Genomic DNA, 27,285 nt, shown 5'->3' with positions numbered 1-27,285 from the left:
GCAGCACGCCAGGCCTCCCTGTCCATCACCAGCTCCCAGAGTTTACTGAAACGCATGTCCATTGAGTTGGTGATGCCATCCAATCATCTCATCCTCTGTCATCCCCTTCTCCTGCCTTCAATCTTTCCCAGCATCAGGGTCTTTTCAGATTAGTCAGTTCTTCACATCAGGTAGCCAAAGGATTGGAGTTTCAGCTTCAGCATCAGTCCTTCCAGTGAATATTCAGGACTGATCTTCTTTAGGATGAACTGGTTGGATCTCTTACAGTCCAAGGGACTCTCAAGAGTCTTCTCCAACACCACAGTTCAAAAGCATCAATTCTTCAGCACTCAGCTTTCTTTATAGTCCAACTCATGTCCATCGGGCTGGTGATGCCATCCAACCATCTCACCCTCTGTCATCCCCTTCTCCTCCCTCCTTCAATCTTTCCCAGCATCAAAGTCTTGTCAAATGAGTCAGCTCTTCGCATCAGGTGGCCAAAGTATTGGAGTTTCAGCTTCAACATCAGTCCTTCCAATGAATATTCAGGACTGATCTCCTTTAGGATGAACTGGTTGGATCTCTTACAGTCCAAAGGACTCTCAAGAGTCTTCTCTAACACCACAATTCAAAAGCATCCATTCTTCAGCACTCAGCTTTCTTTATAGTCCAACTCTTACATCCATACATGACTATTGGAAAAACCATAGCTTTGACTAGATGGACCTTTGTTGGCAAAGTAACGTCTCTGCTTTTTAATATGCTGTCTAGGTTGGTCATAGCTTTTCTTCCAAGGAGCAAGCATCTTTTAATTTCATGGCTACAGTCACTATCTGCAATGATTTTGGAGTCCCCCAAAATGAAATCTGTCACTGTTTCCGTTGTTTCCCCATCTATCTGCCATGAAGTGATGAGACTAGATGCCACGATCTTAGTTTTCTGAATGTTGAGTTTTAAGCCAGCTTTCTCACTCTCCTCTTTCACTTTCATCAAGAGGCTCTTTAGTTCTTCACTTTCTGCAGTAAGGCTGGTGTCATCTGCATATCTAAGGGCTGCATATCTAAGTGCTAGCTCACTTAAAAGAGATTAGGTGGTTTGGATAATACCATGGGATAAAAATGTGGACTAGAGGGTGGAAGCCACATAAAGTAGATTTCAACCCAGTACAAGAATCTTTCTTATTATTACAATAGTAGCTGCCTATTGTGAAAATTCAAACAGCACAGAGAGGGGAGGTTAAAAATTGCCCTCCATGCTTCCACTGTACTTCTTTCTCTAGATGTCACTGCAGTAAGCAGGCTTTTGCATATTCTTCCTGAAGTTTTGTATGTTAGGTCCTTACACAGTTTCGGAGAAGGTGATGGCACCCCATTCCAGTACTCTTGCTTGGAAAATCCCATGGACGGAGGAGTCTGGTGGGCTGCAGTCCATGGGGTCGCTAAGAGTTGGACACAACTGAGTGACTTCACTTTCACTTTTCACTTTCATGCATTGGAGAAGGAAATGCCAACCCACTCCAATGTCCTTGCCTGGAGAATCCCAGGGACGGGGGAGCCTGGTGGTCTGCTATCTATGGGGTCGCACAGAGTCGGGCATGACTGAAGCGATTTAGCAGCAGCAGCAGCAGCAGCAGCATTCAGGGTAGCCTGAAGGGTTTTAATAGCACAGGCTGTGAACCATACTCCCTAGTTTCTGCATTAGTAGATCTGGGCTGGAGCCTGAGAGTTTGCATTTCTAACACATTGCTTGGTGGTGCTGATGCTGCTTCTCTGAAGATCACAGTTTGAGAACCACTGATGTGGTTTCCTCTTTACAGAGTTCTTACAAATGCAGTCATGTTGTAGTGTCCAAGAATTTGCTCTTTTACTCAGTAACACATAATTAGCAATTTTTTTTAGCTATGTCTCATTTTTAACAACTGTTTCTGTATCAGTTTTAGCAAGGCCCCTATAAATGAATGGGGCTTCCGTAGTGGTTCAGTGGTAAAGAATCCAGCTGCAATGCAGGAGCTGCAGGAGATGTGGGTTTGATCCCTGGGTTGGGAAGATCCCCTGGAGGAGGGCAAGACAACACACTCCAGTATTCTTGCTTGGAGAATCCCTTGGAAAGAGGAGCCTGGTGGGCTACAGTCCATGAGGTTGCAAAGAGTCAGACACACACGACTAAAGCGATTTAGCATGCAGGCACTATAAATGAATATTGAATTTGTTTCCAGGGTTTTTGTGAGTGTGCCCTTGCCTTTAAAAAATAAAGCTGAAATGTGCATTTTTGTATATATCTTTTAGATGAGCCAATCTTCAGTTCTTAGAAGGTAAATTCATAGAAGTTATAGCTCTTGGGTAAAGGGGTAGATTTGGAAAACAGATAGATATTGCCAAATTGTTCTAAAGCAGGATGAACCAATTATTCTCCTACTAAAAGTATCTGAAACTGCTTGTGTCCCCAAGCACTTGCCCAAAATGGATATTATCAGCATTTTCATTTTTTGCCCATTTTTTTAAGGTGTAAAATTGTATCTCAATGTTGTTTTGATTTGCATTTCCCTCCATTTTTGTGAGGTTAACGGGTCAATGTATGGATTGAATATCTTTTTCTATGAACTGCAAGTTTGTATTTTTTGCATCACATGAACAAAGGCAGCAAACTTTCATTTGCGGGATTGCTAGTAATGTTGCAAGGTTGGCATATTAGGAGTTGTGATCAGAGATGAGGTTGGGCAGTGGGGTTAGTGGTTCGGGCAGGAGCAGAAGCTTTGAGTTCCTAGTGGGCCAGATAAAGAACTTGTCCTTCACTTTGGGCAGAAGCAGCATTGCTGGTGTTGAAGCTTACCCTGCAGCTCATGATAATTTTAACAGGGCCTGTTTCTGGAAAGGCACGCTGTTCAGTAATCTTCCAGTAACTCATTCTTTAGGCCTTTCACGTGGGGCCTTGAAGCCACCTAGCCATTCTTCATAAATAGGGTATGGGGGCGTCATAGAGCAGCACGTTGTACAGCAAAAACGAACACAACATTGTAAAGCAGTTATCCTCCAATTAAAAAATGGTCAGTAATTGTTAGCAGTAAGTAAAAATAAATTACTATATATTAATAATATATACTATATAATAATAATAATATAAAAATGTTTATATTAGTAAAATAATAGAAAAAAAATAATAGAATTTCTTTAAAAAGGGGGAAAAAAAAAAAAAAAGCCAAAAGAGTAGGCTAGAAACCTCAGCCATCCTCAGGCTGGGCATTGTCTTTGAGGGCAGAGTTTTGCAAGATGGTGCAGGGATTGGATTTTGTTGCTGTACCCAGTACTTCTCTCCTCCATGCCTGTGTGTGGAAGTGGGCTGCAGGTCAGGAGGAAGAATGCCCTGGGAAGGGGTGCAGTGCTTCATACAGAAGAGAGGCTTGCTGACTGTGCTTCTAGACCTCTCCAGGGATGGAGAGTTTTTAGATGCTTTTTATTTTAAAAGGTATTCGACTATTTTATACATTAATAGTTTCCTCCTCCCTCCCAGCCCAAGAATTTCCCTATTACTGCAGGACACACGCATGTTTCCCTCTAGGCAGAAGGAAGTAGAGGGCAGAACATTCTCAATATCTAATGCTTCTCACAGTAGCCTATATAGTGACATAGGGTTGTCATTAATCAGAGCATGGAAGGGGCGTTTCTGATGGTTGAGTGTCTGAGAAGTTTTCACAGGATGAACTGACTTGGAATTGTGTTCTGAGTATGCTAAGGATGAAAGCAACTTGGCTGGGAGGTGGGAAAAGTCAAGTCATTTCAGGGATAGATAAGAGTCCTGTTCTGGCCTAGACAAACCTGAAATTGAATACAGCCTCCTTCATCTTCCAGCTTTGTGACCATCCACTGGATTTTGTTCCCCTCAGGATTTCAGTGTCTTCCCCCTGTAAGTGGGGGAAGGGTGGGTGTCATAAATGTGGGTTCCCCCTCTCCCCGTCTCTGCAGAGAGAATAGCTTGGTAGGGCATTTTAAAGGGCTTGGAAGGCATTTTAACAAGTAGGGAGCTGCTTTATTGGATTACAAGGATTGAAGAGAAGGGAGTGTAAGTGAGGTTTTATAGAAGAGGACATGGGAGATCCAGAGTTTAATTTACTCTCAGGCAGTGTTTGTTTTGGGAGTTTGGGGATGTCATTTGATGCATCAGATTTTCCACCCATGATTTCGTTAGGACCTATACCGTGCATTTGGCCTCAGCATGGCTGGGTTTTGTATTTTCTCTGCGTCAGCTGTTGAGCGTTGCTTGTGTGGCTCTTGGACGGTGGTGGGTTTTGGCCACTGCCCAGGACTGCCTCAGTGTTGATCCCCGTGGCCACCGCGTTGTGAGGCATGCACGAGGCTTCCTTAGGTTTGCCTGTTCTACCTGTTGGAATCCAACTTTGAATCTAAGATGACAGCCAGCTTTTCTTCTGTCTGATTTAATTCCATACCCCTTGTCCAGTCATCTCAGATTTGTCTTTAAAGATGGGCTCAGTCCAAAGCATGAAGATCCTCAACGTCTTGAAAAATACTGGGCTTCTGATCTAGTGCTTGGAAGACTGATGAAAACAGTAACCTGGTACTTATTTTATCAACTTACATCTCCATATTCTGCCAAGGAAGGTGGAGTTGGAACAAGATGCTTGGCTTCAAGAATAAGCCGAGATTCCACTGGCAAATGGAGCCCCCTTACTGCCACGTGCAATATTACCAGGTGCATTAGCTGTGCTTCAAGTACATAAACTAGGCACAACTTGAGGCATCGCTGTTTTACTTTCAAAAATAAGATTCTTACACTAAATTTTCAACTATTTAAAATCAGAAATGATATATTTTTCAGCTTCCTATTCCTAGTGTCCTGACCCAGAGAAAGCACTTTACATTTGTTTACTGGAATTTGAGCTGTTAGACATGGTGTGAATACCTAGGTATAGATCATGCATACTAAACATCCCTGCAGATGTTCAGGGATGATTTGATCATGAAAGAGAAGGTTGGCATATCTTAATAGTCCTAATAATTGCTGCTGTTTACTGAGTGTGTGTGTGTGTGTGTGTGAGCCGCTCAGTTATGTCTGACTCTTTGTGACCCTATGACCATAGCCTGCCAAGCTCCTCTGTCCATGGAATTCTCCAGGCAAGAATACTGGAGTGGGTGGCCATTCCCTTCTCCAGGGGATCTTCCCAATCCAGAGATTGAAGCTGGGTCTCCCATATTGTAGGCAGATTCTTTACCATCTGAGCCACTAGGGAAGCTGTTACTGAGCATACCATATATTAATACCAGGCACTGTGCTGGGCCCTCTGGTTATACAATCTTAGTTAATCATTCAAAGAATATAGCAAGATTGGAGCTGCAGGAGACAGCCTTTCACTTTAAGAGGAGAAGTACCTGTCAAGAAGCTGTACTTGTTCTCCCATGTATATTTTGGGTAAAGCCGATGGAGAACCAGGTATTATTGCCAAATTAGCTCTTTCCTTCCCCTGCCAAATTTTCTCTCCATTTTAGAGCATGGGAGAATTGCTTAAAGTGGTATTTAATTCCTTCTGTTAAGGAGACTGAAGTGGAGCAGCATACTCATTGCTTATGTTTTTATTCCCAAATCTCCCAACCCCCTGATTATATTATAACTAAAAAAAAAAAAAATTTGTGTGTGACTTGTGTACTTGAACTCCCAGCCAAGACCAAAGATCAAAGTCAAGAGAGGATATTAAGCTCACTCCCAGGTCCCTGGGATGCTGTATCTGTAGCCACTGTCCTCAAGTTTGTCCTGGAGGAGTGGCCCACTAAGAAGTAGAACTGCAGGTAAGCTTATCCACTCTGGAGGGTTGCAGTCTTAGGGACCAGTGTTCTGCTCTTTAGTCATTTAGGGGAAAAGAAGGAAGCAAATAAATATAAGAGACAACCCCACAGAGTGGTTTTCAGCACGATTATGTGTAGCATGACCCCTTTTGAGAATTTTTGGGACAGTTATGCAGAGAACAGCCTCCATGTCCCTGACTCTGTCTCCTTTTCTCACTGCCTTTGAGCAGCTTTCACGTTTGTTGAGGAATCAGCTGTGAAGCCTGTGGTTTCCTGTGGCACATTTCTAATAATATTTGTACAGGCTGTTATTTAATGCACCATATAAATATTTATCATAAGAGCGGTCTTTTGATCATGAACAGAGGCTAAAACCAGTTCAGTCCGTGCTGGCAATTGGCTGGGAAGCTGTTCTTCCCTTTGGAGCCTCTTGTAGACTGAGAAGTTAGGTAAGGCCTGGGACATGTGTGCAGCCAGCTTGAATTTCTCCCTGTAGCTTTTCTTTCTCTTGGCTTCCACAGTCTATGCTCTTAATTCTCTTGTCTGACCAGCCACCCCATATTCCCTGTTAGTTGTGTTTCTTTTTTAATGGGCTTCCCTGGTGGCTCAGATGGTAAAGAATCTGCCTGCAATGCAGAAGACCTGGGTTCGATACCTGGGTTGAGAAGATCCCCTGGAGGAGGCCATGGCAACCCATTCCAGTATTCTTGCCTGGATTATCCCCACGGACAAAGCAGCCTGGTGGGCTACAGCCCATGAGGTCACAGAGAGTCGGATACCCCATATTCCTTATTAGTTGTCTTTCTTTTTAAAGAATTTATTTCTGACTCAAATGAATGAAGTGGGATCAACTTTCTGACTCTCAGCATTCATCTGTTGGGGTTTAAAGCCACACCATTGTGACCTGGACAAAACCCAGCTCCTTTGGTGTTGTGCTCTGTGACCTTAAACTGCTTTATTGCTGAGAACCTCAGTCTCTCTAACTGGAAAATGAGCTGTAGTGGCAACCTCACGGGATTGTTACAAGTGAAATCACAGAATCAGGTGGGTGATTTGCAGAGCAGAGCTTAATAAGTGCCAGTTGTTGCTGCCTTTGTTGTTGATACTGTTGTTGAAGGATTCGGTTTTCACTTTTAGGTTGGAAAGAGCCCTAAAGTTGCCTTAAGAGGCCAGGGTTCAAATGCAGATGCTGCTGCCGTTTACTCTTTGTGTGACTTGGGGCAAATTTTCCTATCCCAACAAGGTATAAAATGGTGGTAGGTTCCCCAGCTTGAATGCATTTCAGTTGGAAGAGATGAGCAAATGTGTAAAAGTGCCAAGCATGCAGGAGGATCCTAATCCTTTTTTTTTTTTAAAGCAAATTATAAAAGAGAATAATGTTTTCCATTTTGCAGTTACTTTATTCTCTGAGGCCAAGAGGAACTGAAATGTAGTTTGGAGTCTAGGACACATCAGAGAGTACTTATGACCCAGGAACAAAGGGCACAGAGGGGAGACGAGGAATCTGAGTGCAGAAAATCCTCTGGCAGAGTTTTTATAACTCACAGGGTCAAGTTTCAGGGAAGCTGCCCTAGAGCTTGAACTTCTCAAGATCCAGGTGTGGAAACAATCATAAAGAGATCACTTAAAACTATAGTAATAGGAAACGTAGTGAACCTGAAATATTTAATTAGGATCTATTTCTTACAAAAACATGAACTGGGGTGTGTGTGCGTGAACAACGCAGAGAAGGTATGATGCCCTTGTTCCCGTGGGTTTGACTCTCTTTTGGACTGATGTCTCAGTCATACAGTCTAGAAATGGATAGTTTTACCAGCGAGAGGCCACCTGGTATTGGGAAAGGGCCAGTCTCTGAAGGTGGGCAGCCTGAGTTCTGTGTAAACCAGTTGTAGACAGAGTAGGCACATGGCTTTGAGCCCTAGGTTAGGAAGATCCCCCGGAGAAGGAAATCCACTCCAGTATTCTTGTCATGAACAGAGGAGTCTGGCGGGTTACATCTCACAGGGTCACAAAAGAGTCAGACACAACTTAGCGACTAAACAACAAGAACAGTGTACAGAGTAGGCAGAGTCCTTGGCAAACGTGCATTAACTACGTGGAGGGTATCCTGCAGCATGGGGCTTCCTAGGTGGCACTGGTGGTAAAAAACCCACCTGCCAGTGCAGGAGACATAAGAGAGGTGGGTTCTATCCCTGAGTTGGGAAGATTTCCTGGAGGAGGGCACTGCAACCCACTCTAGTATTCTTGCCTGAAGAGTCCCTGTGGACAGAAGAGCCTGATGGGCTACATACAATCCACGGGGTCGCAGAGCCGGACACGACCGAAGCAACTTAGCATGCATGAACCTGTTAGCATGCATGAACCTGTTAGCATGGCATTCCGAGAACGGTTAAGGATTTGGCAGCCAGAGGGATCGAGACTGCTCTCACCTCTATCACTTGCTATTTGTATGACATACGTGAGCAAGTTACTTGACTAGTCTAGGACTTGTTTTTCCTCATCAGTAAAATGGGAATGGTCCTAGTAATTCTCTTCAAGGGTTGATATCAGGACAAAAAGTGGATTTAAAAATGTAAGCAAGCTGCTTAGTAAAACATCAGATACACAATAAATTTTTACCTTTTTATTATTTCCCTAAAGGTGGGTTTTAAGAGTTTGCTCTGAGTCTCAGGGACGTGGTGAGTTTGTGCCATGTGCCAGACACTGGGCTGGCACTAGGGGTACCGCTGTGGTCCAGGCAGCCCTGGAGTTAACTCTCTAATGGCAAAGCTCCAGTCTCCATACAAGTCAGAGTGGAGGGGGAGGGTTCTCCGGAAGGATGGGCTCTTTCCTCTTTAGCCAAGAAATAGGTCCAAAACCCAGAGCCAGGGTAAGCCCTGAGTCAGCTACAGAGTGGAAATCTGCCTCTTTGGATTTTACTGGGACTAAATCAGGATGTCTGGTGGGTGGTGAGATGAGATATTCCATGCAGAAGACGACAGTCGCAAGTGAGGGAACCAGGCCTGAGGAGCTGGGCCAGCTCCCTGGGGGCCGATTTTGTCACTGGCTCTGGTAGGAGTAGAGAGAAGCTTGGGTGGCTGGCTAGGTCTGTGTAAGCCAGAATGTTTGCATGGATTCTTCATTTCCTATTTCTTTCCCCTTGTTTCTCCCTGCAGTGTTTAGAATAGTTTTGAAAAGCTTTAGTCAAGGACAGAGTTGTTGACTTGCCAGGATCGGTGTTGGAGAGCAGCATCCTTGGGTCCTTCCAAGTGGTGACGGTGGGACGCTAAGAGAGGCAGTCCTGAGTTCAGCAAGTGGAGGCCTGTGGTCATTTGGGGGCGGTGGAGTGGCCAGCCTAGTCAGTCCTCCTCCTCTGCAGATAAAGAAATCTAGGAAGATATAAGCCACGGCACTGCCCTGTTTTGCCCTTCACTGTATCCTCAGTTCCTAGCAGGGTGTCTGATGCCTGGCACAATCTGCATTTCTTCTAATATCAGTCACTGATTGCAACATGCCTCATTTCATATATCACTAAGAAAGATGTTCCTGGTTGCCATTGGTTTTTAAGAGTCACTGATTTCAGAGAAGCTAAATGTGAAAAGAAATGAGTACCTTAGAATTAAAATGTGGTTGTAAGCATCCAGTAAATATTAATTGGATGAATGAAGCATACAGATATTAGAATCAAGGCAAAACACTAGTGCAGATAAATCCAAACCTAGGAATCTGAACTATTAAAGCATTAAAGCACGAACCTGTTCATCCTTATTTTTTTTTGTTAATTCACTGATTTAGATGTTCATTCCATAAGAACTTACTGAGAACTATTATGTACCAGACAGTGTTTGGGGATACAGGCACTGTAGGAGCTGAGGATATAGAAATCAATCAGTTCCTTTCTTCAGGTTCAGGCCAGTGAGGGAGGTGAACACAGAAGCCAAAAATTCGGTCAGAGTGATTTTTAAAAAGTTTAAAAAAAAAGAAGGGACACAGTACTCTGGTGGCACTGGGGCATGGAGAGAGGCAAGAGGTGATGGTTGGGATTCTCTGGTGGTGCAGTGATTAAGACTCTGTGCTTCCAGGGGAAGGAGCCCAGGTCCAATCTCTGGTCTGGGAACTGTATCCCACATGCCTCAGTGAAGATCCCACACGCCTCAGTGAAGATCCCACACGCCTCAGTGAAGATCCCACACATGGCAGCAAAGATCCTACGTGCCACAGAGCAGCCAAACAAATTTAAAAAGAAGTGTTGGTTGAGCAAGATCTTAACATGAAAGTCAGTAGGCAGCATATTAAAAAGCAGAGATGCCAACAACAGTCCTTCTAGTCAAAGCTATGATTTTTCCAGTGGTCATGTATGGATGTGAGAGTTGGACTGTAAAGAAAGCTGAGCACTGAAGAATTGATGCTTTTGAACTGTGGTGTTGGAGAAGACTCTTGAGAGTCCCTTGGACTGCAAGGAGATCCAACCAGTCCATCCTAGAGGAAATCAGTCCTGAATATTCATTGGAAGGACTGATGCTGAAGCTGAAACTCCAATACTTTGGCCACCTGATGCAAAGTACTGACTCATCGGAAAAGACCCTGATTATGGGAAAGATTGAAGGCAGGAGGAGAAGGGGATGACAGAGGATGAGATGGTTGGATGGTATCACCGACTCCATGGACATGAGTTTGAGTAAACTCCGTGAGTTGGTGATGGACAGGGAGGCCTGGCATGCTGCAGTCCATGGGGTTGCAAAGATTCAGACATGACTGAGCGGCTGAACTGAACTGAAGCACAGAAGAGAGGAAGTTGGAACGAAAGAGAAGCATGAAGTGGAGACAGTCCTGTAGTGGTGTGGTGCACCTGGGAATCTGTGAGGGTTCAATGTGTCTGAAGCCTGATGTGAGAACAGGCAGGACTGTAGTAGATGTGGCTGGATAGGAGGCAGAGGGCAGTTCCCGGAGGGCCTGGGATGCTGTGCCGAGGGCCTCAGCCAATGGTTTTCAGTCCTTAGGAAGAACTCAGCAGAGCCACTGTTGGGGGAGGGTCAAGGGCCAGGCAAGGATGATCTTTGCTTGACACAGCACTGCTGTGCTTTGATCTATTTCAGTTTTCAGTTTCCTTCGAGTAATGGCTTGAAGAAAAAATATCCCTGTTGGATGTTTGAAGGAATGCATGTTTTGAAAACTGGTGCCACTGATCGTGTGGGTGAGGAGATGAGAAAGCAGTTAGGCTGGAGCCTTGGAGTTGTTCTCTGAAGCTCAGAGAAGGGTAGCCCTTGTTCCTACTCCAGTTTCCACCTTCGCCTCTCCAGCTGCCCAGGAACCATAGGGGCCACATGCTGTTGGGGGATCATTGTGAGCAAGTCAGAAGCCATCATGTTTAATGAAGCCATTTTTAACTGGGATAAATACCCAGGAAACCTTAACGGAACACCTGCTGGCTGACTACGTTTTTGAATCCCCAAGTATGATCTTGCTGAGGAAACATTACCTCTTTGAAGTGAAAGGATACAGAACACTGCTGTGGTTGAAATTAGACCCTGGGTGCTGAGGCTACCCTGAGCTCACCTAGGGGACTGTAGCACGTTCTCCAGCATAAATGTCTTGGGGGCTTGTTTTTATTCTTTAAAACGCCAGTCTGGAAAATGAAAGCCTCTGTGAGATGTCTGCGTCATGGGGGCTAATCTGAGCAAAGGGACCTAGAGTGGCAGTGAAGGCCAAGGAATTCCTGGAGTGTTCGCTGGTCAGGTTTCCTTGTAACTCACAAGGCGTCTGTAAAGAAAACAGATTGTCTAACAAATTCCTGATCCTGTCTCCCTCGAGGCTCCTTCGCAGTCCCAGTCAGTTCCCGACATGGCCTGCAGTGTATTTGCCTCTTCAAATCTGTGCTGTGAGCTGTTACGAAGGAAAAGAGAACGTACAGATGTGGGATTGTGGGTTCAGGCTGCTCTGCAGTCTTGCTGCCTCATCTCTTAATTTCCGAAACTTTTTTGCCCGTCAGTATAATGTGCATGATTATCGCAACTTGCGTTTACTGTTCATAAGTGTGTGGACCTCGCGTTAAGAGAAAATTTACATATTCCTTGGAGTCTCATCTTAATCACCTATAAAATAGACACTCACCGTCAGGGTGAGGAGGGAATTGGATGAAAGCAGGCAAAAGGTACAAAACTTCCAGTTATAAGATAAATGAATACTAGGAATATAATGTACAATGTGATAAATATAATTAACCCTGCAGTATTTGTATATGAAAGTTGTTGAGAGTAGATCCTACGAGACCTCATGACACAAATATTTTTCTGTTTCTTTGCTTTTCAATCTGTATGAGATGATAGATATTTACTAGATGTATTGTGATAATCATTTCTTAAGGTATATGTAAGCTTTATGCTGTGTACCTTGAACAATAGTTCTGTATGTCAATTATACTTTAATAAAACTGGAATAAAAACAATCTCATCTTGTAGCATCACAGTGAGTAGAGGGCCTCTATGACTTCCCTGGTGGCTCAGATGGTAAAGCATCTGCCTACAATGCGGGTGACCCAGGTTCTATCCCTGGGTCAGGAAGATTCCCTGGAGAAGGAAATGGCACCCCACTCCAGTACTCTTGCCTGGAAAATCCCATGGATGGAGGAGCCTGGTAGACTGCAGTCCATGGGGTCGCAAAGAGTCGGACATGACTGAGTGACTTCACTCACTCACTCATGTACTGTTTAAAGTGCTTATTGGCACGTGATAGGTGCTCAGTAGATAGTTTTTTCAATGAATGGCTGACCAGGTAGGTGAGTTCCTTTTTAGCACCATGGCCATTGCCCTTTTGATTCAAATTCAGTGAGGAAAAAATGCATACCTGTTGCTTCCAGATTCTCAGATCTACAACCCTTTGTTTATCCTCATTGCACTTTTCATCCGATATCACGACTTTGCTTGAATAATGGTGAAGCTTGTAAATGCTCATCATCTGACTTCCTCCAGAGAACAGAAACTCCGTGTCTGAGGCCACGCCTGCCTGTTCACCCACCACCTACCTCAGTGCCTGCTCGCACACTGGCAGCAATGAGCATCTTTCTTGGATTAATGAATAATCACCCAGTTCGTCAGCTGTGCCCCTTCATTTCCACTTTCAAGATGTCCTGTGCTCGACTTTGCAGACCCGCTTGGTCTTCACGTGGTTTGGCCTTTGACCCCACAGGTGGAGGGATAGCAATGCCCGGTGGAGATGAACCCAGGAGCTACTATGTGGGCGTGGATGTGGGGACCGGCAGTGTCCGAGCAGCCCTTGTGGACCAGAGGGGCACCCTCTTGGCTTTTGCAGACCAGCCCATCAATCAGTGGGAGCCTCAGTTCAACCACCATGAGCAGTCGTCCGAGGACATCTGGGCCGCATGCTGCGTTGTCTCAAAGGTATGGCCCTGACCTTGGCATTCTATCCTTGCACATGCTTCCTTCCCCCCGCCCCTCCGCTGAGTGTTTCTTGTGTGTCCATCTGGTACCAGGGACAACGTAAGGGTAACTTTAGACACTGGCTTTGCCTTTTGGGAGCTCAGAGTCTGTGACAGAGATCAACAGTCAGCAGGGATATAACATGAGAGGTGTGGGAACAAAGTGACTGTGGCTGGAGCTGAGGATGGGGCCAAGCCAGAGGGGCTCAGGGTAGACGGTGGAGGACTCAGAGCATGCAGTCAGAGGATTTGGTTGGGTGTGACTGGATGTGACGATGTCACTGATAACCAGAGCTCACCTCTACGGTGCCTTCAGGTGTGGCCAGTTCTGTGTAAAATAGGTTAACCTGCATCATGGAGGAGAATCCTTTCAATGGCTGTATAGAGGCAGTGCTATTAACACCCTCATTTCATTGAGGCAGAAACAGAGGCACAGAAAGATTAGATAACTTACCCATGCTCATGCAGTTAGTAAGTAGGAAAGGCAGGGCTGGAACCTAAGCAGTCTGATTCCAGTGCTGCACCCTGAGTCACTGGACTGTCCTGCCTTCCAAGTGGACAAGTGAGGGGAACCTGTCTTGTTCAGAGGGAGCAACATAGGCAAAGGCAAGGTGGGCTCTGAGAAAGGAAGAAAGTCGGGTAAGACCAGTACATCTCTGAGTTGTAGCAGGTGGGCACTTCTCTTGAGTGGCCTTTGTTTGCAGTCAGCTGCTGACTTGGAAAAAAGTGACGCTGGGTGAGAATTGTTGCCTTTTAGTTTCACTTGACTGGTTTTATATCCCAGTAATCAGGAACGACAGAGATGTTTTTGTCTTTTTATTTTTCCAGAGGGAAAAATAAAGACCTGGATTCTGTCTTCTCCCTGTTTCTGGTTTAGTTCCTTAAATATTCATGATGGGCTTGGTAATTTGCAGATGGACAATTCACCATTCTGTCCGTATTGATCAGTCTGTTTAAACTTTCATGAGCTCTGGGCTGCTGTTAGTCCCCCCAGAGAAGGAGGCAGGGAGAGGAGGCTGGGGGTGGGCAGCACTGGAGCATGATATAGGAATAAAAGGGAGGCGTGTCTTTTCTTCTGCCTGTTTAATTTTCTCCCTCCCTCCCCCTCCCAGCCCTTGCCTTGGTGAGAATCCTCTACTCTTTTCCCCTGGGTCTCCTTTGTCCTTCCAATGTACAGCCTTTCTTGCCATTAAGGAAATTGTCAAGAAGAAAATATAATCCCCTGATGAAAAGCTACTTTAAAACAGGTCTGCTCTAAGTACAGCTTGGTTTAATGTTGGATTTTTAATCATCTTGCAGTGGCAGCCACCACATTATCTGTTTGAGCCCCTTCAGCCATGTGAGTGCTCTGGGCATTTGTCCTTCTTGAGGCTGTGCTTCTAGAGTAAACCTGGATAGCACTATTGGGTCTTAGGCCCTTCTTCTCACAAGGGGCATGGCCACGTGGCCATGTGTCAGAAGCCGTGGGATAAGCATGACACATCTGCTCATAGCTCATCGCTGTGTGAGGTTGAAGGAGGGAAGCATGTTTATATTGGAGAAGTAACACACCAGAGAGCACAAATTCTAGAGCTGGACTGCCTGGATTGACATCCCAGTTCCAACATTTATTAGCTTGTCATCTTGAAAAAATTACTTTTGGTTTCTTGCTTGAGTTTCATCATCTGTAAAATGGGAATGATGACTGTGCCTATCTGCATTGGGTCGCTGTGAGGATTAAATGAGTTAATGCATACAAAATGTCGTAACAGTGCCTGGAAATGAGTAAGCACTGTGATTCCTATGGCGATTGCACTGATGACAGTAACAAAAAGGAGTAGATTATGGAGGAGAATGAATTTTTAAGATAGAATGTTGAAAAGTCAGAGTAAGGGAGGACCTCATGGGGAATATTCACTCCTTTTCTGGTTAGGGTTCTTTCTATGTAAGATTTTGAGAAGCAATGGTCTGGAGCAAAGGGTGACATAAAATACATCCTGACCTGTCTTGTTCTCAAAAACTTAAGTCTTACGTTAAGTTTTTGAGACCCTAACCCCTAACCTTAACCCTAACCCTAACCCTAACCCTAATTTGAGAACTTAAGTTAAGTTTTCAAAAACTTAAGTTAAGTTTGAGAACTTTGAGAGTTCTCAAACTTGAGTTAAGTTTGAGAACCCTAACCCTAACCCTAATTTGAGAACTTAAGTTCTCAAAAACTTAAGTTAAGTTTTTGAGACCCTAACCCCAACCCTAATTTGAGAACTTAAGTTCTCAAAAACTTAAGCCGTTGAGAGCTCTCAAGCCGGCTCTCAACGGCTTGAGAGCCGTTGTATTGTTTCCTTTTCTCTAAATCGCTCACATTGCCTGAAATGGTTTTCCCTTAGTCAAATTAATAAAAACAACAACAGCAGCAACAGTAATAATAGTTACCACTATTATTAGTAATAGTAATAATAACAGTAATCATTAATAATTAATAGTAATATTAGCAGTAATAGTAATGATGATGGCATTTCTTGGGCACTAATTCTGTTCCAGGTATCATGCTGAACACTTTATACCAATCACTCCTTGTTATCTACACAAAAAATCTTTTTAAAAAAATTGAAGTATAGTTGATTTACAATGTTATGTTAGTTTCACATGTACAGCAAAGCAATTCAGTTATATATATATACACACACACACACACACACACACACACACACATATATATACTCTTTTTCAGACTCTTTGCCCTTATTGGTTAGTACAAAATTATTGAGTATAGTTTCCTGTGCTATAGTGTAGGTCCTTGTTTGTTACCTATTTTATATATAATGAAAGTGAAGTCACTCAGTTGTGTCCAGCTCTTTGCGACCCCATGGACTGTAACCCTCCAGGCTCCTCTGTCCATGGGGTTTTCCAGGCAAGAATACTGGAGTGTGTTGCCATTCCCTTCTCCAGGGGATCTTCCCGACCCAGGGATCAAACCTAAGTCTCCCGCATTACAGGCCAACTCTTTACTGTCTGAGCCACCAGGGAAGTAGTGTGTATATATTAATCCCAAACCCCTAATTTATCCCTCCCTCACTTTTCCTTTTGGTAACCATTTGTTTGTTTTCTGTGTTTGTAGGTCTATTTCTATTTTGTATCTAAGTACATTTGCATCTTTTTTTTAAGATTCCACGTATAAGCAATAATATACGTGGAATCTTTTGTCCTTTTCTGCCTGGCTTAGTTCACTTAGTAAGACAATCTCTAGGTCCATTTTTATTGGTGCAAATGACATTATTCATTCTTTTTTTTTTTTTTTTTTTTACTGAGTAATATTCCATCGTATATATGAACCATGTCTTCTTTATTCATTTTTCTGTTGATGGACATAAAGGTTGCTTCCATGTCTTGAGTTCTATGTCATCGCTGATTTTAATGGCTTATGTTCCTTTTGGGGGGCTTCCCAGGTGCTCAGTGGTAAAGAATCCACCTGCCAGTGCAGGAGATATGAGTTCCATCCCTGGGTCGGGAAGGTCCTCTGAAGGAGGAAATGGAAACCTACTCCAGTATTGTTGCCTGGAAAATCCCATGGACAGAGGAGCCTGGCAGGCTACAGTCCATAGGGTCACAAAAGAGTCAAACATAACTTAGTGACTAAACATTTCTTTTGGAGCCACAAATCTTAATCACCTCAGCAAGGCAAGAACATTGCAAGTTCAGTGTATAGTAACAGATTCCATTAGGAAGAAGATGATAAGCTGGAAGTGCCATTTATTCTGCAAATATTTATTGAGCACTACTGTGTGCTATCGGAGAAGGCAATGGCACCCCACTCCAGTACTCTTGCCTGGAAAATCCCATGGACGGAGGAGCCTGGTGGGCTGCAGTCCATGGGATCGCTAACAGTCGGACACAACTGAGCGACTTCACTTTCACTTTTCACTTTCACACATTGGAGAAGGAAATGGCAACCCACTCCAGTGTTCTTGCCTGGAGAATCCCAGGGACGGTGGAGCCTGGTGGGCTGCCGTCTATGGGGTCGCACAGAGTTGGACACGACTGAAGCGACTTAGCAGCAGCAGCAGCAGACTGTGTGCTATGCTGTTTGCTAAGAACTGGAGTATGTATAGGAGAGGGGGCTACAACAAGTTCTCTGTCTCTAAGGATGAAATAGTTTAGTTGCATGGGAAAAGAATATCCACAAAGTCAACAAAGTACCATTTTTTTACCCCCTAAATTGTACCAGCTGTATGAGTAATATATACTTCGAGAGAGAGAGAGAGAGCAGAAGAAGGAGTCGTACATGTGGGACTGAGCAATGATGTCACCCTCCTACCATTCATAGAACCTGTATGGTTTGCAAAGCATGTTCCTATCCACTTGATTGTCATAGGAGGTGGGTAGGGGAGGGATTGTTCCTTCCATATTATAGTTGAAAAGAACAACTGGGATCCAGAGAGTGAAGTGACTTTTCCTGTCACCCAGGAAGTGGGTGATAAACCTGAAGTCAGGTCATGTCTCTGGATTCCCTCTGTCTCCAACACCCCATACCTTCATCTTTTGTTTAGATCAGTGCTGGAATGTAACCTCCTCCTAAATGTCCTTCCCCTCTGTGATGGTTCTCCTTCTTGAGCAGGAATGACAGTTTAATGCTAACCTGACAACTCTTCTATAGCCTCAAACTACTCTTAAGATAGAATTCATAACATGCCCTCCAGGCCTCGCATGGTTTGGTTTTAGCCTGCTCTTCTGGTTTATCTCATGATCCTCCTCTCAGCTCTGCCTTCCACCTGCATTTTCCTTCTGTCCTGTCTTCACACATGCAGTGCTTTCTCTCTTTCACCCATATTCTCTCTTCTTCCTGTACACTCTTCCTGTCTTCAGCCAACAGATTTCACTCCCATACATCCTTAGATCCATAAGGTCCAATATGGCAGTCACTAGCCACATGTCTTTTCATACTGTTCATGGGGTTCTCAGGGAAAGAATACCAAAGTGGTTTGCCATTCCCTTCTCCAGTGGACCACATTTTGTCAGAACTCTTCACCATGACCTGTCCATCTTGGGTGGGTGCCATTACTGATGGCACTCCAGTAATCCTGCCGCTCCAGTGCCATTACTTTGACAACAAAGGTCCATCTAGTCAAGGCTATGGTTTTTCCAGTAGTCATGTATGGATATGAGAGTTGGACTGTAAAGAAAGCTGAGTGCCAAAGAATTGATGCTTTTGAACTGTGGTGTTGGAGAAGACTCTTGAGAGCCCCTTGGACTGCAAGGAGATCCAACCAGTCCATTCTAAAGGAGACCAGTCCTGGGTGTTCATTGGAAGGACTGATGCTGAGGCTGAAATTCCAATACTTTGGCCAGCTGATGGGAAGAGCTGACTCATTTGAAAAGACCCTGATGCTGGGAAAAATTGAGGGCAGGCAGAGAAGGGGATGACAGAGGATGAGATGGTTGGAGGGCATCACCAACTCAATGGACATGTGTTTGGGTAGACTCCGGGAGTTGGTGATAGACAGGGAAGCCTGGTGTGCTGTAGTCCATGGGGTCACAAAGAGTCAGACACAACTGAGCGACTAAACTGAGCCACATGTCACCATTTACCTTTAGTTAAAATGAAGTGTAGGTCAAAATTCACTTATTGGAAACACTTTTTTTTTGCACAGGTTTCTACAAGGTCAGCTTCTCAGGTCCTTCGAGTGTTTCCTCAAATCTCACCTTTTTGCCAACTGTCTGCCTTCCCTGACATTCCTGATTCCCGTGACATCACTTTCTAGTATACTGTACATACACTATATAATTTTTTCAGTTTATGGCTGTTGTCTATCCCTACAATGTAACCTACAAAAGGGTAGGGAATTAAAAAAATTTTTTTCCTTTCCCTTGTTTCCCAAATACCCGGAAGAGTGCATAGCATGACCTTAGAAGGGGCTTGATGGTATTGAATATTTGCTAACTAATTGAATGAATGAGTAATTGAATTGTGTAGGCAATGGGGACTGATGGGCCTAAGGGAACTAGGGATTTCATAACCTCGTGTTCATAACCTCCAAAGCTGACAAAGGCATTCAAATCAAGATTTAAAATAATACAGTACCAGCCACATGGAACTCTGTTGCAAGCTGAATTCCGTGAGGCCCCAGGCCTTGACCCTTGATTCAGATAGAGCTAAAGATAAAACCAGGTATGCCTCTGACCCTCCAGTTCTCAGTTTGGAAGATCTCTGAGGAACGCTGTCTCCCCACCCAATATGGCAGAGCCTACTGATTTAAAACACATGCAGTATTGAACTGGTTCCCACAGTCAGAACAAAGTGATGCACAATCCCTTCCCCAAATATTTGTTTGCTGCCCCATAGCTACGAGTTGACAGTTGCGAGACATGGACCAGGTTACAGAATGAAGTTGCAGAAATCTCCTTCTCTGGAAATTCTTTAGCAGAGCAATGTGCTTTCTCTCTAGCTGAGGAAATTCCCTTGATGCCAAGTTGCTGGGGTGAGTTTACTAGCCTGCTTTCTTCTTCCATTAATGAGAGTATAAAAAAGAATCCTCAGGTCAGCAGGTCAAAGTCCCAGGGGCCTTCTGGGTAGTGTGACTCTGACAGCCGTCTCTCTGAGATGGTTTAGCTGGGGGGTGGGGTGGAGGACTTGTGGTAGGGGGTCTCAATCATGATAAGCATGATCATAAGGTATTTCCATATAAGGCTGGGCAAATGACAGTGGCTGCCTAACCAAATCAGGTTTAAATGCATGTCACAGTTTTTTATCCAGTTCTTTGTGATAGGTTTCCCATTTAGAGATGGAGACGCTGAACCTTTGTTGCTGAAAAGCCATAATTAGAATATAGAACTCTGTAGGTCTTCAGAGGGGATTCATAAAATAGATTGAAGAGAATATTTTTTTTGCTTCTATTGGAAGGTCACCTTCACCACAATTCTTAGGACGATTCGAGTTTAATCTTTCAGTCGTTCATCCTGTGGTTTTTATATGTGATTACATGACACAGAGGGCATGCTATACTTCATACATAAGATTCCATAAACACAATTAATGAAGCATCAAGTGGATTTTTCCATCCTTCACATTTCCTACAAAGATTGATCGGTTCCAAAGCACTTTCAAACTAATTGACAGTTTTGATCCTTACCTGTCTCTCTGTCAGGAACCTGAGGCTCGTAAAGGTGATGATATTAGTGCAAGATTACCTGAACTGGGTGTTGGGACCAGAAGCTGGTGCTTTTGATAACCATAGCGTATGCTCCTTTCTCCTGCAGAGCTGCCTTTTTGTATTGAGTTTTTTTGCATTTTCTACCTGTTCTCTCCTACTTCCTCTCTTGACTAGAGACCTTTTGTAGGCCTGTGTGGGATGGGCTTGCCTAAGTCAGGCATGTGCTCTCTGGGCACAGAGACCAATAGGGCTGCATGGCAGGTAGAAGTTAGGGCTGGTTTATGCATTGACAGATTGAGGCTCCATGAGTTCAAAGACTGGATGCAATTAATTTACTCATAATGGCAGCTACTTCTTGTGCACTGATGTTGGGCTAATCACACCTTATTTTGCTGAATTCTCCTAACATCATTAGGAGATATAGTCTAAGTAGTAGCTTTGCACAACCAAGGGAGCTGGTTTTTTGGCTTCCTAAAGTCACAAGACTAGTCAGTGGTGGAGCCAGGTTTCAAGCTCAGGTAGTCTGCACCCAACACCATTGATATTAGCCACTACCTAGAGATTTCCAAGCCAACTTGGAAGGACATTCCAGACAGAGTTGGCCATGCTTATAAATGCTGCAGAGACATGATCCAGCAAGACAAGGTGACTGGAAAGACTGAAATTGTGTAACCTGCCTTGAATCATGTAGCCAGAGTGACAGAGCTAGGATTTGAAACCAGGTCTTTGTGGCTCTTTGTCATGAATTTATATGCTCCTCATGCTCTTCAATGGCAACCCACTCCAGTACTCTTGCCTGGCAAATCCCATGGCTAGAGGAGCCTGGTGGGCTGCAGTCTGTGGGGTCGCTAGGAGTCGGACACGACTAAGTGACTTCACTTTCACTTTTCACTTTCATGCATTGGAGAAGGAAATGGCAACCCACTCCAGTGTTCTTGCCTGGAGAATCCCAGGGACTGGGGAGCCTGGTGGGCTGCCGTCTCTGGGGTCGCACAGAGTTGGACACAACTGAAGCGACTTAGCAGCAGCAGCAGCATGCTCTTCATTGGTAGGACTGATGTTGAAGCTGAAACTCCAACACTTTGGCCACCTGATGCGAAGAGCTGACTCATTTGAAAAGACCTCGATGCTGGGAAAGATTGAGGGCAGGAGGAGAAGGGGACGACAGAGGATGTGATGGTTGGATGGCATCACTGACTCAATGGACATGGGTTTGGTGGGAGTTGGTGATGGACAGGGAGGCCTGGCGTGCTGTGATTCATGGGGTCGCAAAAAGTTGGACATGACTGAGTGACTGAACTGAACATGCTGTTCTAACTCTAGATGGATCAATATAATAAATATTTACAGGGTGTTCACCTGGTATTGTGGAGCAAAGATATTGCCTGGAGTCACAGGGGGGTCACTGGCAGTGTTCTTCTGAGGACACATGCCCTGTCTGCAGGATAAGTCTCTTGGGCAGGCAGGCAGTGTGGTGGAGTAGGAAGAACATAGCCATTGATGGGTTCTGAAACAGGATTAAGTTCAAGTTCTCAGTCTCTGGGATGTGCTTGCTCTTCCCTTCTCTCCCTAGTCTTCTACTTACTCTTTTTATGAAATGAAAATACTAAATGTTTCCTCAGTAGGCTTTGTAAGGATTAAATAAGGCGATGCTTGTAGAGTACCTGGCACACAATAAGTGCTCAATACATGATGACATTTTATTATTTGTTATTAGTATTTGAAAAAAAATTAATGCTTTTCCTTGTTGAAAATATGTAATAGTTGTGTGTAGCTCTTATTTGAGGAAAATAGAGTCCTAAATGACAAGTCTGGCATTCTATAACAGGGGAAAAGAAGAATTGTACAATTTATCTCTTTAAATTTATTTTTAATTTTGTTTTTTTACTTTTTTAATGATGATGGACACTTTTGAATTTATTTTTGTGGAGTTTAAAAGGTTATTATCTGTTTTAAGTTTCCAGAAAATATTAATGAATATAATCACTTGTGCTTTTTCACAAAAGGAAACTGTGGAAACAAAAATAAAAAAATAGAATTAATAAATGTGTTATTCTACAACTTAAAAAATTACATGACAAAGTGAAAAATCTCCCATCTCTTCCAGCTGTCATTTCTGCTCTCAGAGGCACCCATTAGTAACAGTTGTATATGCTTTTTCTTTTTTTTACCTTGTTAATGTATCATGGCTATATTTCCATTTTTTGCATTTTATAGCTCAGTTTTTTCAAAAATATTTAACAGCTTGAGGTATAATTTACATACCATAAAAGCATCAATTTAAATGTATAATTCAATGATTTTATTAAATTTACACCTTTGTATAATCATCACCATAATTAAACTTTAGAACATTTCTTTCTAAGTGAAAGTCGCTCAGTTGTGTCCATCTCTTTGCTACCCCATGGACTGTACAGTCCATGGAATTCTCCAGGCCAGAATACTGGAGTGGGTAGCTGAACCTTCTCCAGGGGTTCTTCCCAACCCAGAGATCAAACCCAGGTCTCCCACATTGAAGGTACATTCTTTACCAGCTGAGCCACAAGGGAAGCCCAAGAATACTGGCACGGGTGGCCTATTCCTTCTCCAGCAAATCTTCCCAATCGAGGAACTGAACCAGGGTCTCCTGCATTGCAGGCAGATTCTTTACCAACTGAGCTATCAGGGAAGCCCACAATGTTTCTGTTAAACCCCCAAAGTTCCCTTATGCCTGTTTGTAGTCAGTCCTCAGCCCTAGATAGATAATTTTTTCTGTCTTTATAGTTATTCTTTTCTAGAAAGTTTACATAAATGGAATCATGCAACATATCTTCTTTTGTGTCTGACTTTTTTCACTTAGCATAATGTTTTTAAGGTTAATTCATGTGGTTACACATATCATTGTATGGATATACCACACTTGGTTTCACCATTTGGTTAAACCATGATGAATATTTGATTTGTTCCCAGTTTTAGGGTATTTTGAATATTGCTGCTGTGAATATTCACATACAAGTCTTTATGTTGACATATGTTTTTATTTTTCCTGCTTGGATACCAAGGAGTGAAATTGCTGGATTGTGTGATAGATTTTATTGCACTTCATGAAATAGCTGCATTGTTTATCTTCTTGTTATTGAGTTATAAGTGTTCTTTATATATTTCACATATGTCTATTATCAGATGTATGAATTGCAAATATTTTCTTCTAGTATTTAGTTTATCTTTTCACTATCTTGTTGTTTTTTTTAAAGAGCAAAATTTTAAAATTTTAATGAAGTCAAATTTATTATTTTTTTCTTTTTTGAGTCTTGCTTTTTAATAAATCTTTGTCTAGCCCATGTCATAAAGGTTTTCTCTGCAAGTATTAGAGTCCTAATTCTTAACATTTGGGGATATGATACATTTTAGAGTTAATGTTTATGTATGGTATAAGAGAAAAGTCTAAAAGTATGGTTTTTTTTTGTTTATGTTTTGTGGGAATGTTTTAGGTACAGTTTTATTTTTCAAGAAAGATTACTTCTCAGTTTCTTATGTGACTTTGGTTAAGTTTATTCCCCTCAAATAGTTGTTTTTGATGATTTTGTCATGTTTTATGCTTTTATTTTGTTAAGCGGATTTGCCAACTTCTTCATACTACCAAACCCAGAATATGCTTCTCTACTTTTTTTTAATGGTATAGAAAATTCTGTTTTATAGGTTTATTTAATAAAATAGTTTTTACTGATTTTTATATTCATAAACACTTAACCTTGGTTTATATAATTTTTTACTTACTTATGCTAATAATTCATTAAGATAGTTTCCTAGAAGTGGATTTCTGGGTCAAAAGTTATATATGTTTTTAATTTTAATAAATACTATACTATATTCTTCAGAATCTGTACTAAATTATCACATTGTTAGAATGTAAAGAAGGCCCACTTCTCCCTATCTTGCCACTATTAATACTATATATTTTTAATTCTTACATTTTTGCCAATAAACAAGATGAAGAGTGGAGTATTTTTATTTGCATTTATTTAATTTTAGTGGAGTTAGGAATTGTTTTATATACTCTTTATATACTCTTTGTTTCTTTTATGAAGTGACTTCTCATGTCCTTTGCTTAATTTCCAATTAGATTGGTTGTCTTTTTTAAAATTAATGTATAGAATATTTGGATATTTTAGTGATATTGAGTTTTTATCTGTGTTTTGTTGTAAGTACTTTGTTCATTTCCTTCTAGTCATAACTGTTGTAAGTCTTTTAAAAGCCTGTTTTGTAATTCATATTTTTGTTTATTTGTTTTTAAAACAGAAAGTTGTACAAGGGGTCAGTTTACACCAAATTCGAGGGCTTGGGTTTGATGCCACATGTTCTCTGGTTGTTTTGGATAAGCAGTTTCGTCCTTTGCCAGTCAATCATGAAGGTAGGACCGTTTCTGTCTCTTTTTGTGGTAGTGGGAGACTGGCTGGGACCCAGGGGGAGCATGAGGTCAGGTGTCTGTTATCGCCATGAGTGAGATTCACGAGTGGAGCATGGAGACCAGAGATCATGTCCCCAGAGGTTAAGAGCTTGGACAGCAGTTAGTAGGAGAGGGGTGACATTAGGGTTAGGTGGATTAGGAAGAGACTCTGCTCCCTAGGGCACAAGAGCAGCAGCAGAAAGTTTGATGTTAGCTCAGAGTGAGTAGCCTTGAAACAGGTAAGTGGTCTGGGCCTTTCCAAGGAAGCAGCCTGGAGTTGCTTATGCATATGAATTTCACTACCACGTTCATTTGAGTGGATGAGTCAAGTTAATTTAAAGGAAATAGAATAAGACAGGTAGAACCATGTATCACACAGAAGTTGGAAACAAATGGTCTCTGTTTTCAATAGTCACACCAAAGATGTTCCCATTGAATGATGTTCTAATAGACACTCACGAGTACTATAATGAGCTGTTTCAAATGTTTAAATGCCACCTGCACCTACCATCAGAACATTTGCACGATGAGTATGTGCCCTTTTGGGATACTTTAGCCAGCAGTGCTAGCACTGAAGTTGCAACCCCAAAAGTCAGGTAGGTAATGGGAGTGAGTAAAGTGGGCCAAATTTGAGAAAAATAACAGCACGTGTGCAGAGATGAATTTCAACCGATATTTATCCTTTTAATGGGTGGCAGACATTTGGGAGTGGTGGAGACTATGGTGCATTGGAAATTGCATGCTGCATCTCAAGGAGTGTGGCTCTCTGCATTTTCAGTTGGCTGTTACCGCATAGGCATCACAGCATGCTTTGGGCTGTGTTAAGAAATCCTTAGTAGTGGACACTGCTGTAGTTGCACCTTTCTTAAATGGGGGCTGTAGACACTGGGGCACTCTGAGACACTCTGAAATTGGAGTCAGACAGTTTCAGATCTTAACCCTGCTACTGCTGAGCTGTGATACCTTGAGTGAATCACTTAACCTCTGCATGACTTGGTTTCATCTCTGAAAGACTTGGAATAATGAAACAGCACTTTGCTGTGAGAATTAAGTGAGAGACTGAAACTTGATTGTTTAGAAAACTTTCTTCCATCCGATTATGAATTCTTTAACTTAGGAGAATGTGTTCCACTCATTCCTATGGACCTGATGCATGGAACAGTGATTTATAAGTGACATGCCCTGAAGAAGTATGCAAATGGACGAATGGTTAGCACAAGTAGTAATGGTGACCATCTTTTACACACACACATTTTTTCTAATTATGTCACGTTGACTAGCACCGCTTGTGTGCCAATCCCTGTCTTATTAAGTGTTAAGGCTTCAAAAATGAATACAAGTGGTCCTTGTTCTCAGTGGCCAACCACTGGCTCGGTTGGCATTGTTCTGGTCCAGGAGTGGCCCCTGTCTGGACCACTTCAGAGAGCAGAGACCCAAAGAATGGGACTGAACCTGAGCACTCAGCTCAGCAGCAGCAAGCCTTCTCCAGCCATGGAGCAGGCCGCTTGGGGAGGCTGCTGGGGCTGCTTTTAGGCTGGCTTTAAGGAGCGGTCAGGTGATGTTCTGTCAGGGATGTTGTATGGGGCTTTAGATGCTAAGAGCCCTAAATTCCAAGGACTCTATGCCTCTAATCTGCTAAAATACAGGGTTTTAAATCTAGTTGCATGTTAGAATCAACTGGAGATCTTTTTAAGATTATCAGTTCATGAGCCTTACCCAGGGTTGTTTTTATTCAGTTGGCTTGGGTGAACTTAGGCTATCAGTGTTTTTATAAAGTCTTCTTAATAATTCTAGTATTTGGAGAATCACTGGGTACAGATGAATGAACAGCTAAAATATTAGGAACAAGAACATTTGAAATGGAGGAAGAAGAGTTCTTTGTTAAATCTGCTTATACAAGCACCCTCAGATACCATCTTTTCTTCTCAGTGTAGGTAGAATTGCTTCCTATTAACAATTAAAATGGTACGTAGGAAGCTACCCTAATTATAAGTGTTGAAAATATTGGGTAATTAGGTTGCAACCTATTAAAGAAAAGAGTAGCCAGGTTGCAACCATAATTATGTGTTGAAAAAAATTGTATTTCACCTAAAAGGTTAAAATGTACCCATTCATCAAATGCACCCAGCTGCATGTGCCCCTTACCAGTTTCTTGCCTTTCAGCAGGTTCTATTAAGGTTAGATTTTATATGCAGTGGATTAGCCTGTGTTGGAAAGTGAAATTCAGATTTTAAGGATGAATTAAAGGGTCTTTAATGACTTCTCCTTACCTGGCAATGACCCATTCTTGATTGGTCAATTGGAGTAATTGTGGAGTGGGATCAAAAAATTAGCTATCACCATTAAAACCAAGGGTTTCTGAGGTGGTGTGAGTGGTAAAGAATCCACCTGCCAATGCAGGAGACACAAGAAATGCAGGTTCAGTCCCTGGGTTGGGATAATCCCCTGGCATAGGAAATGGCAACCCAATCCAGTATTCTTGCCTGGAAAATTCCACGGACAGAGGAGCCTGGCGAGCTACAGTCCTTGGGGCCACCAAGAGTTGGACAT

At 42.8% G+C, this 27,285-nt stretch overlaps 1 protein-coding gene across 9 annotated transcripts in view; it reads left to right on the top strand.

Moving 5' to 3' along the window:
* FGGY (FGGY carbohydrate kinase domain containing) overlaps positions 1–27,285 on the top strand; it is a 514,571-nt gene that overhangs the window by 23,284 nt on the left and 464,002 nt on the right. For 8 of the 9 annotated variants that reach the window (XM_055585688.1, XM_055585682.1, XM_055585690.1 and 5 more), the window contains 2 exons: positions 12,936–13,147; positions 24,588–24,699. In XM_055585688.1, the coding sequence (XP_055441663.1) occupies positions 12,950–13,147; positions 24,588–24,699 (310 nt within the window). In that variant the 5' untranslated portion in view covers positions 12,936–12,949. Of the gene's footprint in view, positions 1–12,935; positions 13,148–24,587; positions 24,700–27,285 lie in introns of those variants that run through there. The other variant, XM_055585691.1, reaches the window with a different exon arrangement.

Source organism: Bubalus kerabau, chromosome 6 (genome assembly GCF_029407905.1).
Source record: "Bubalus kerabau isolate K-KA32 ecotype Philippines breed swamp buffalo chromosome 6, PCC_UOA_SB_1v2, whole genome shotgun sequence".
NCBI lineage: Eukaryota > Metazoa > Chordata > Mammalia > Artiodactyla > Bovidae > Bubalus > Bubalus kerabau.
The sequence above is the reverse complement of the archived record's forward strand: the minus strand, read 5'-3'. Positions and strand labels throughout refer to the sequence as shown.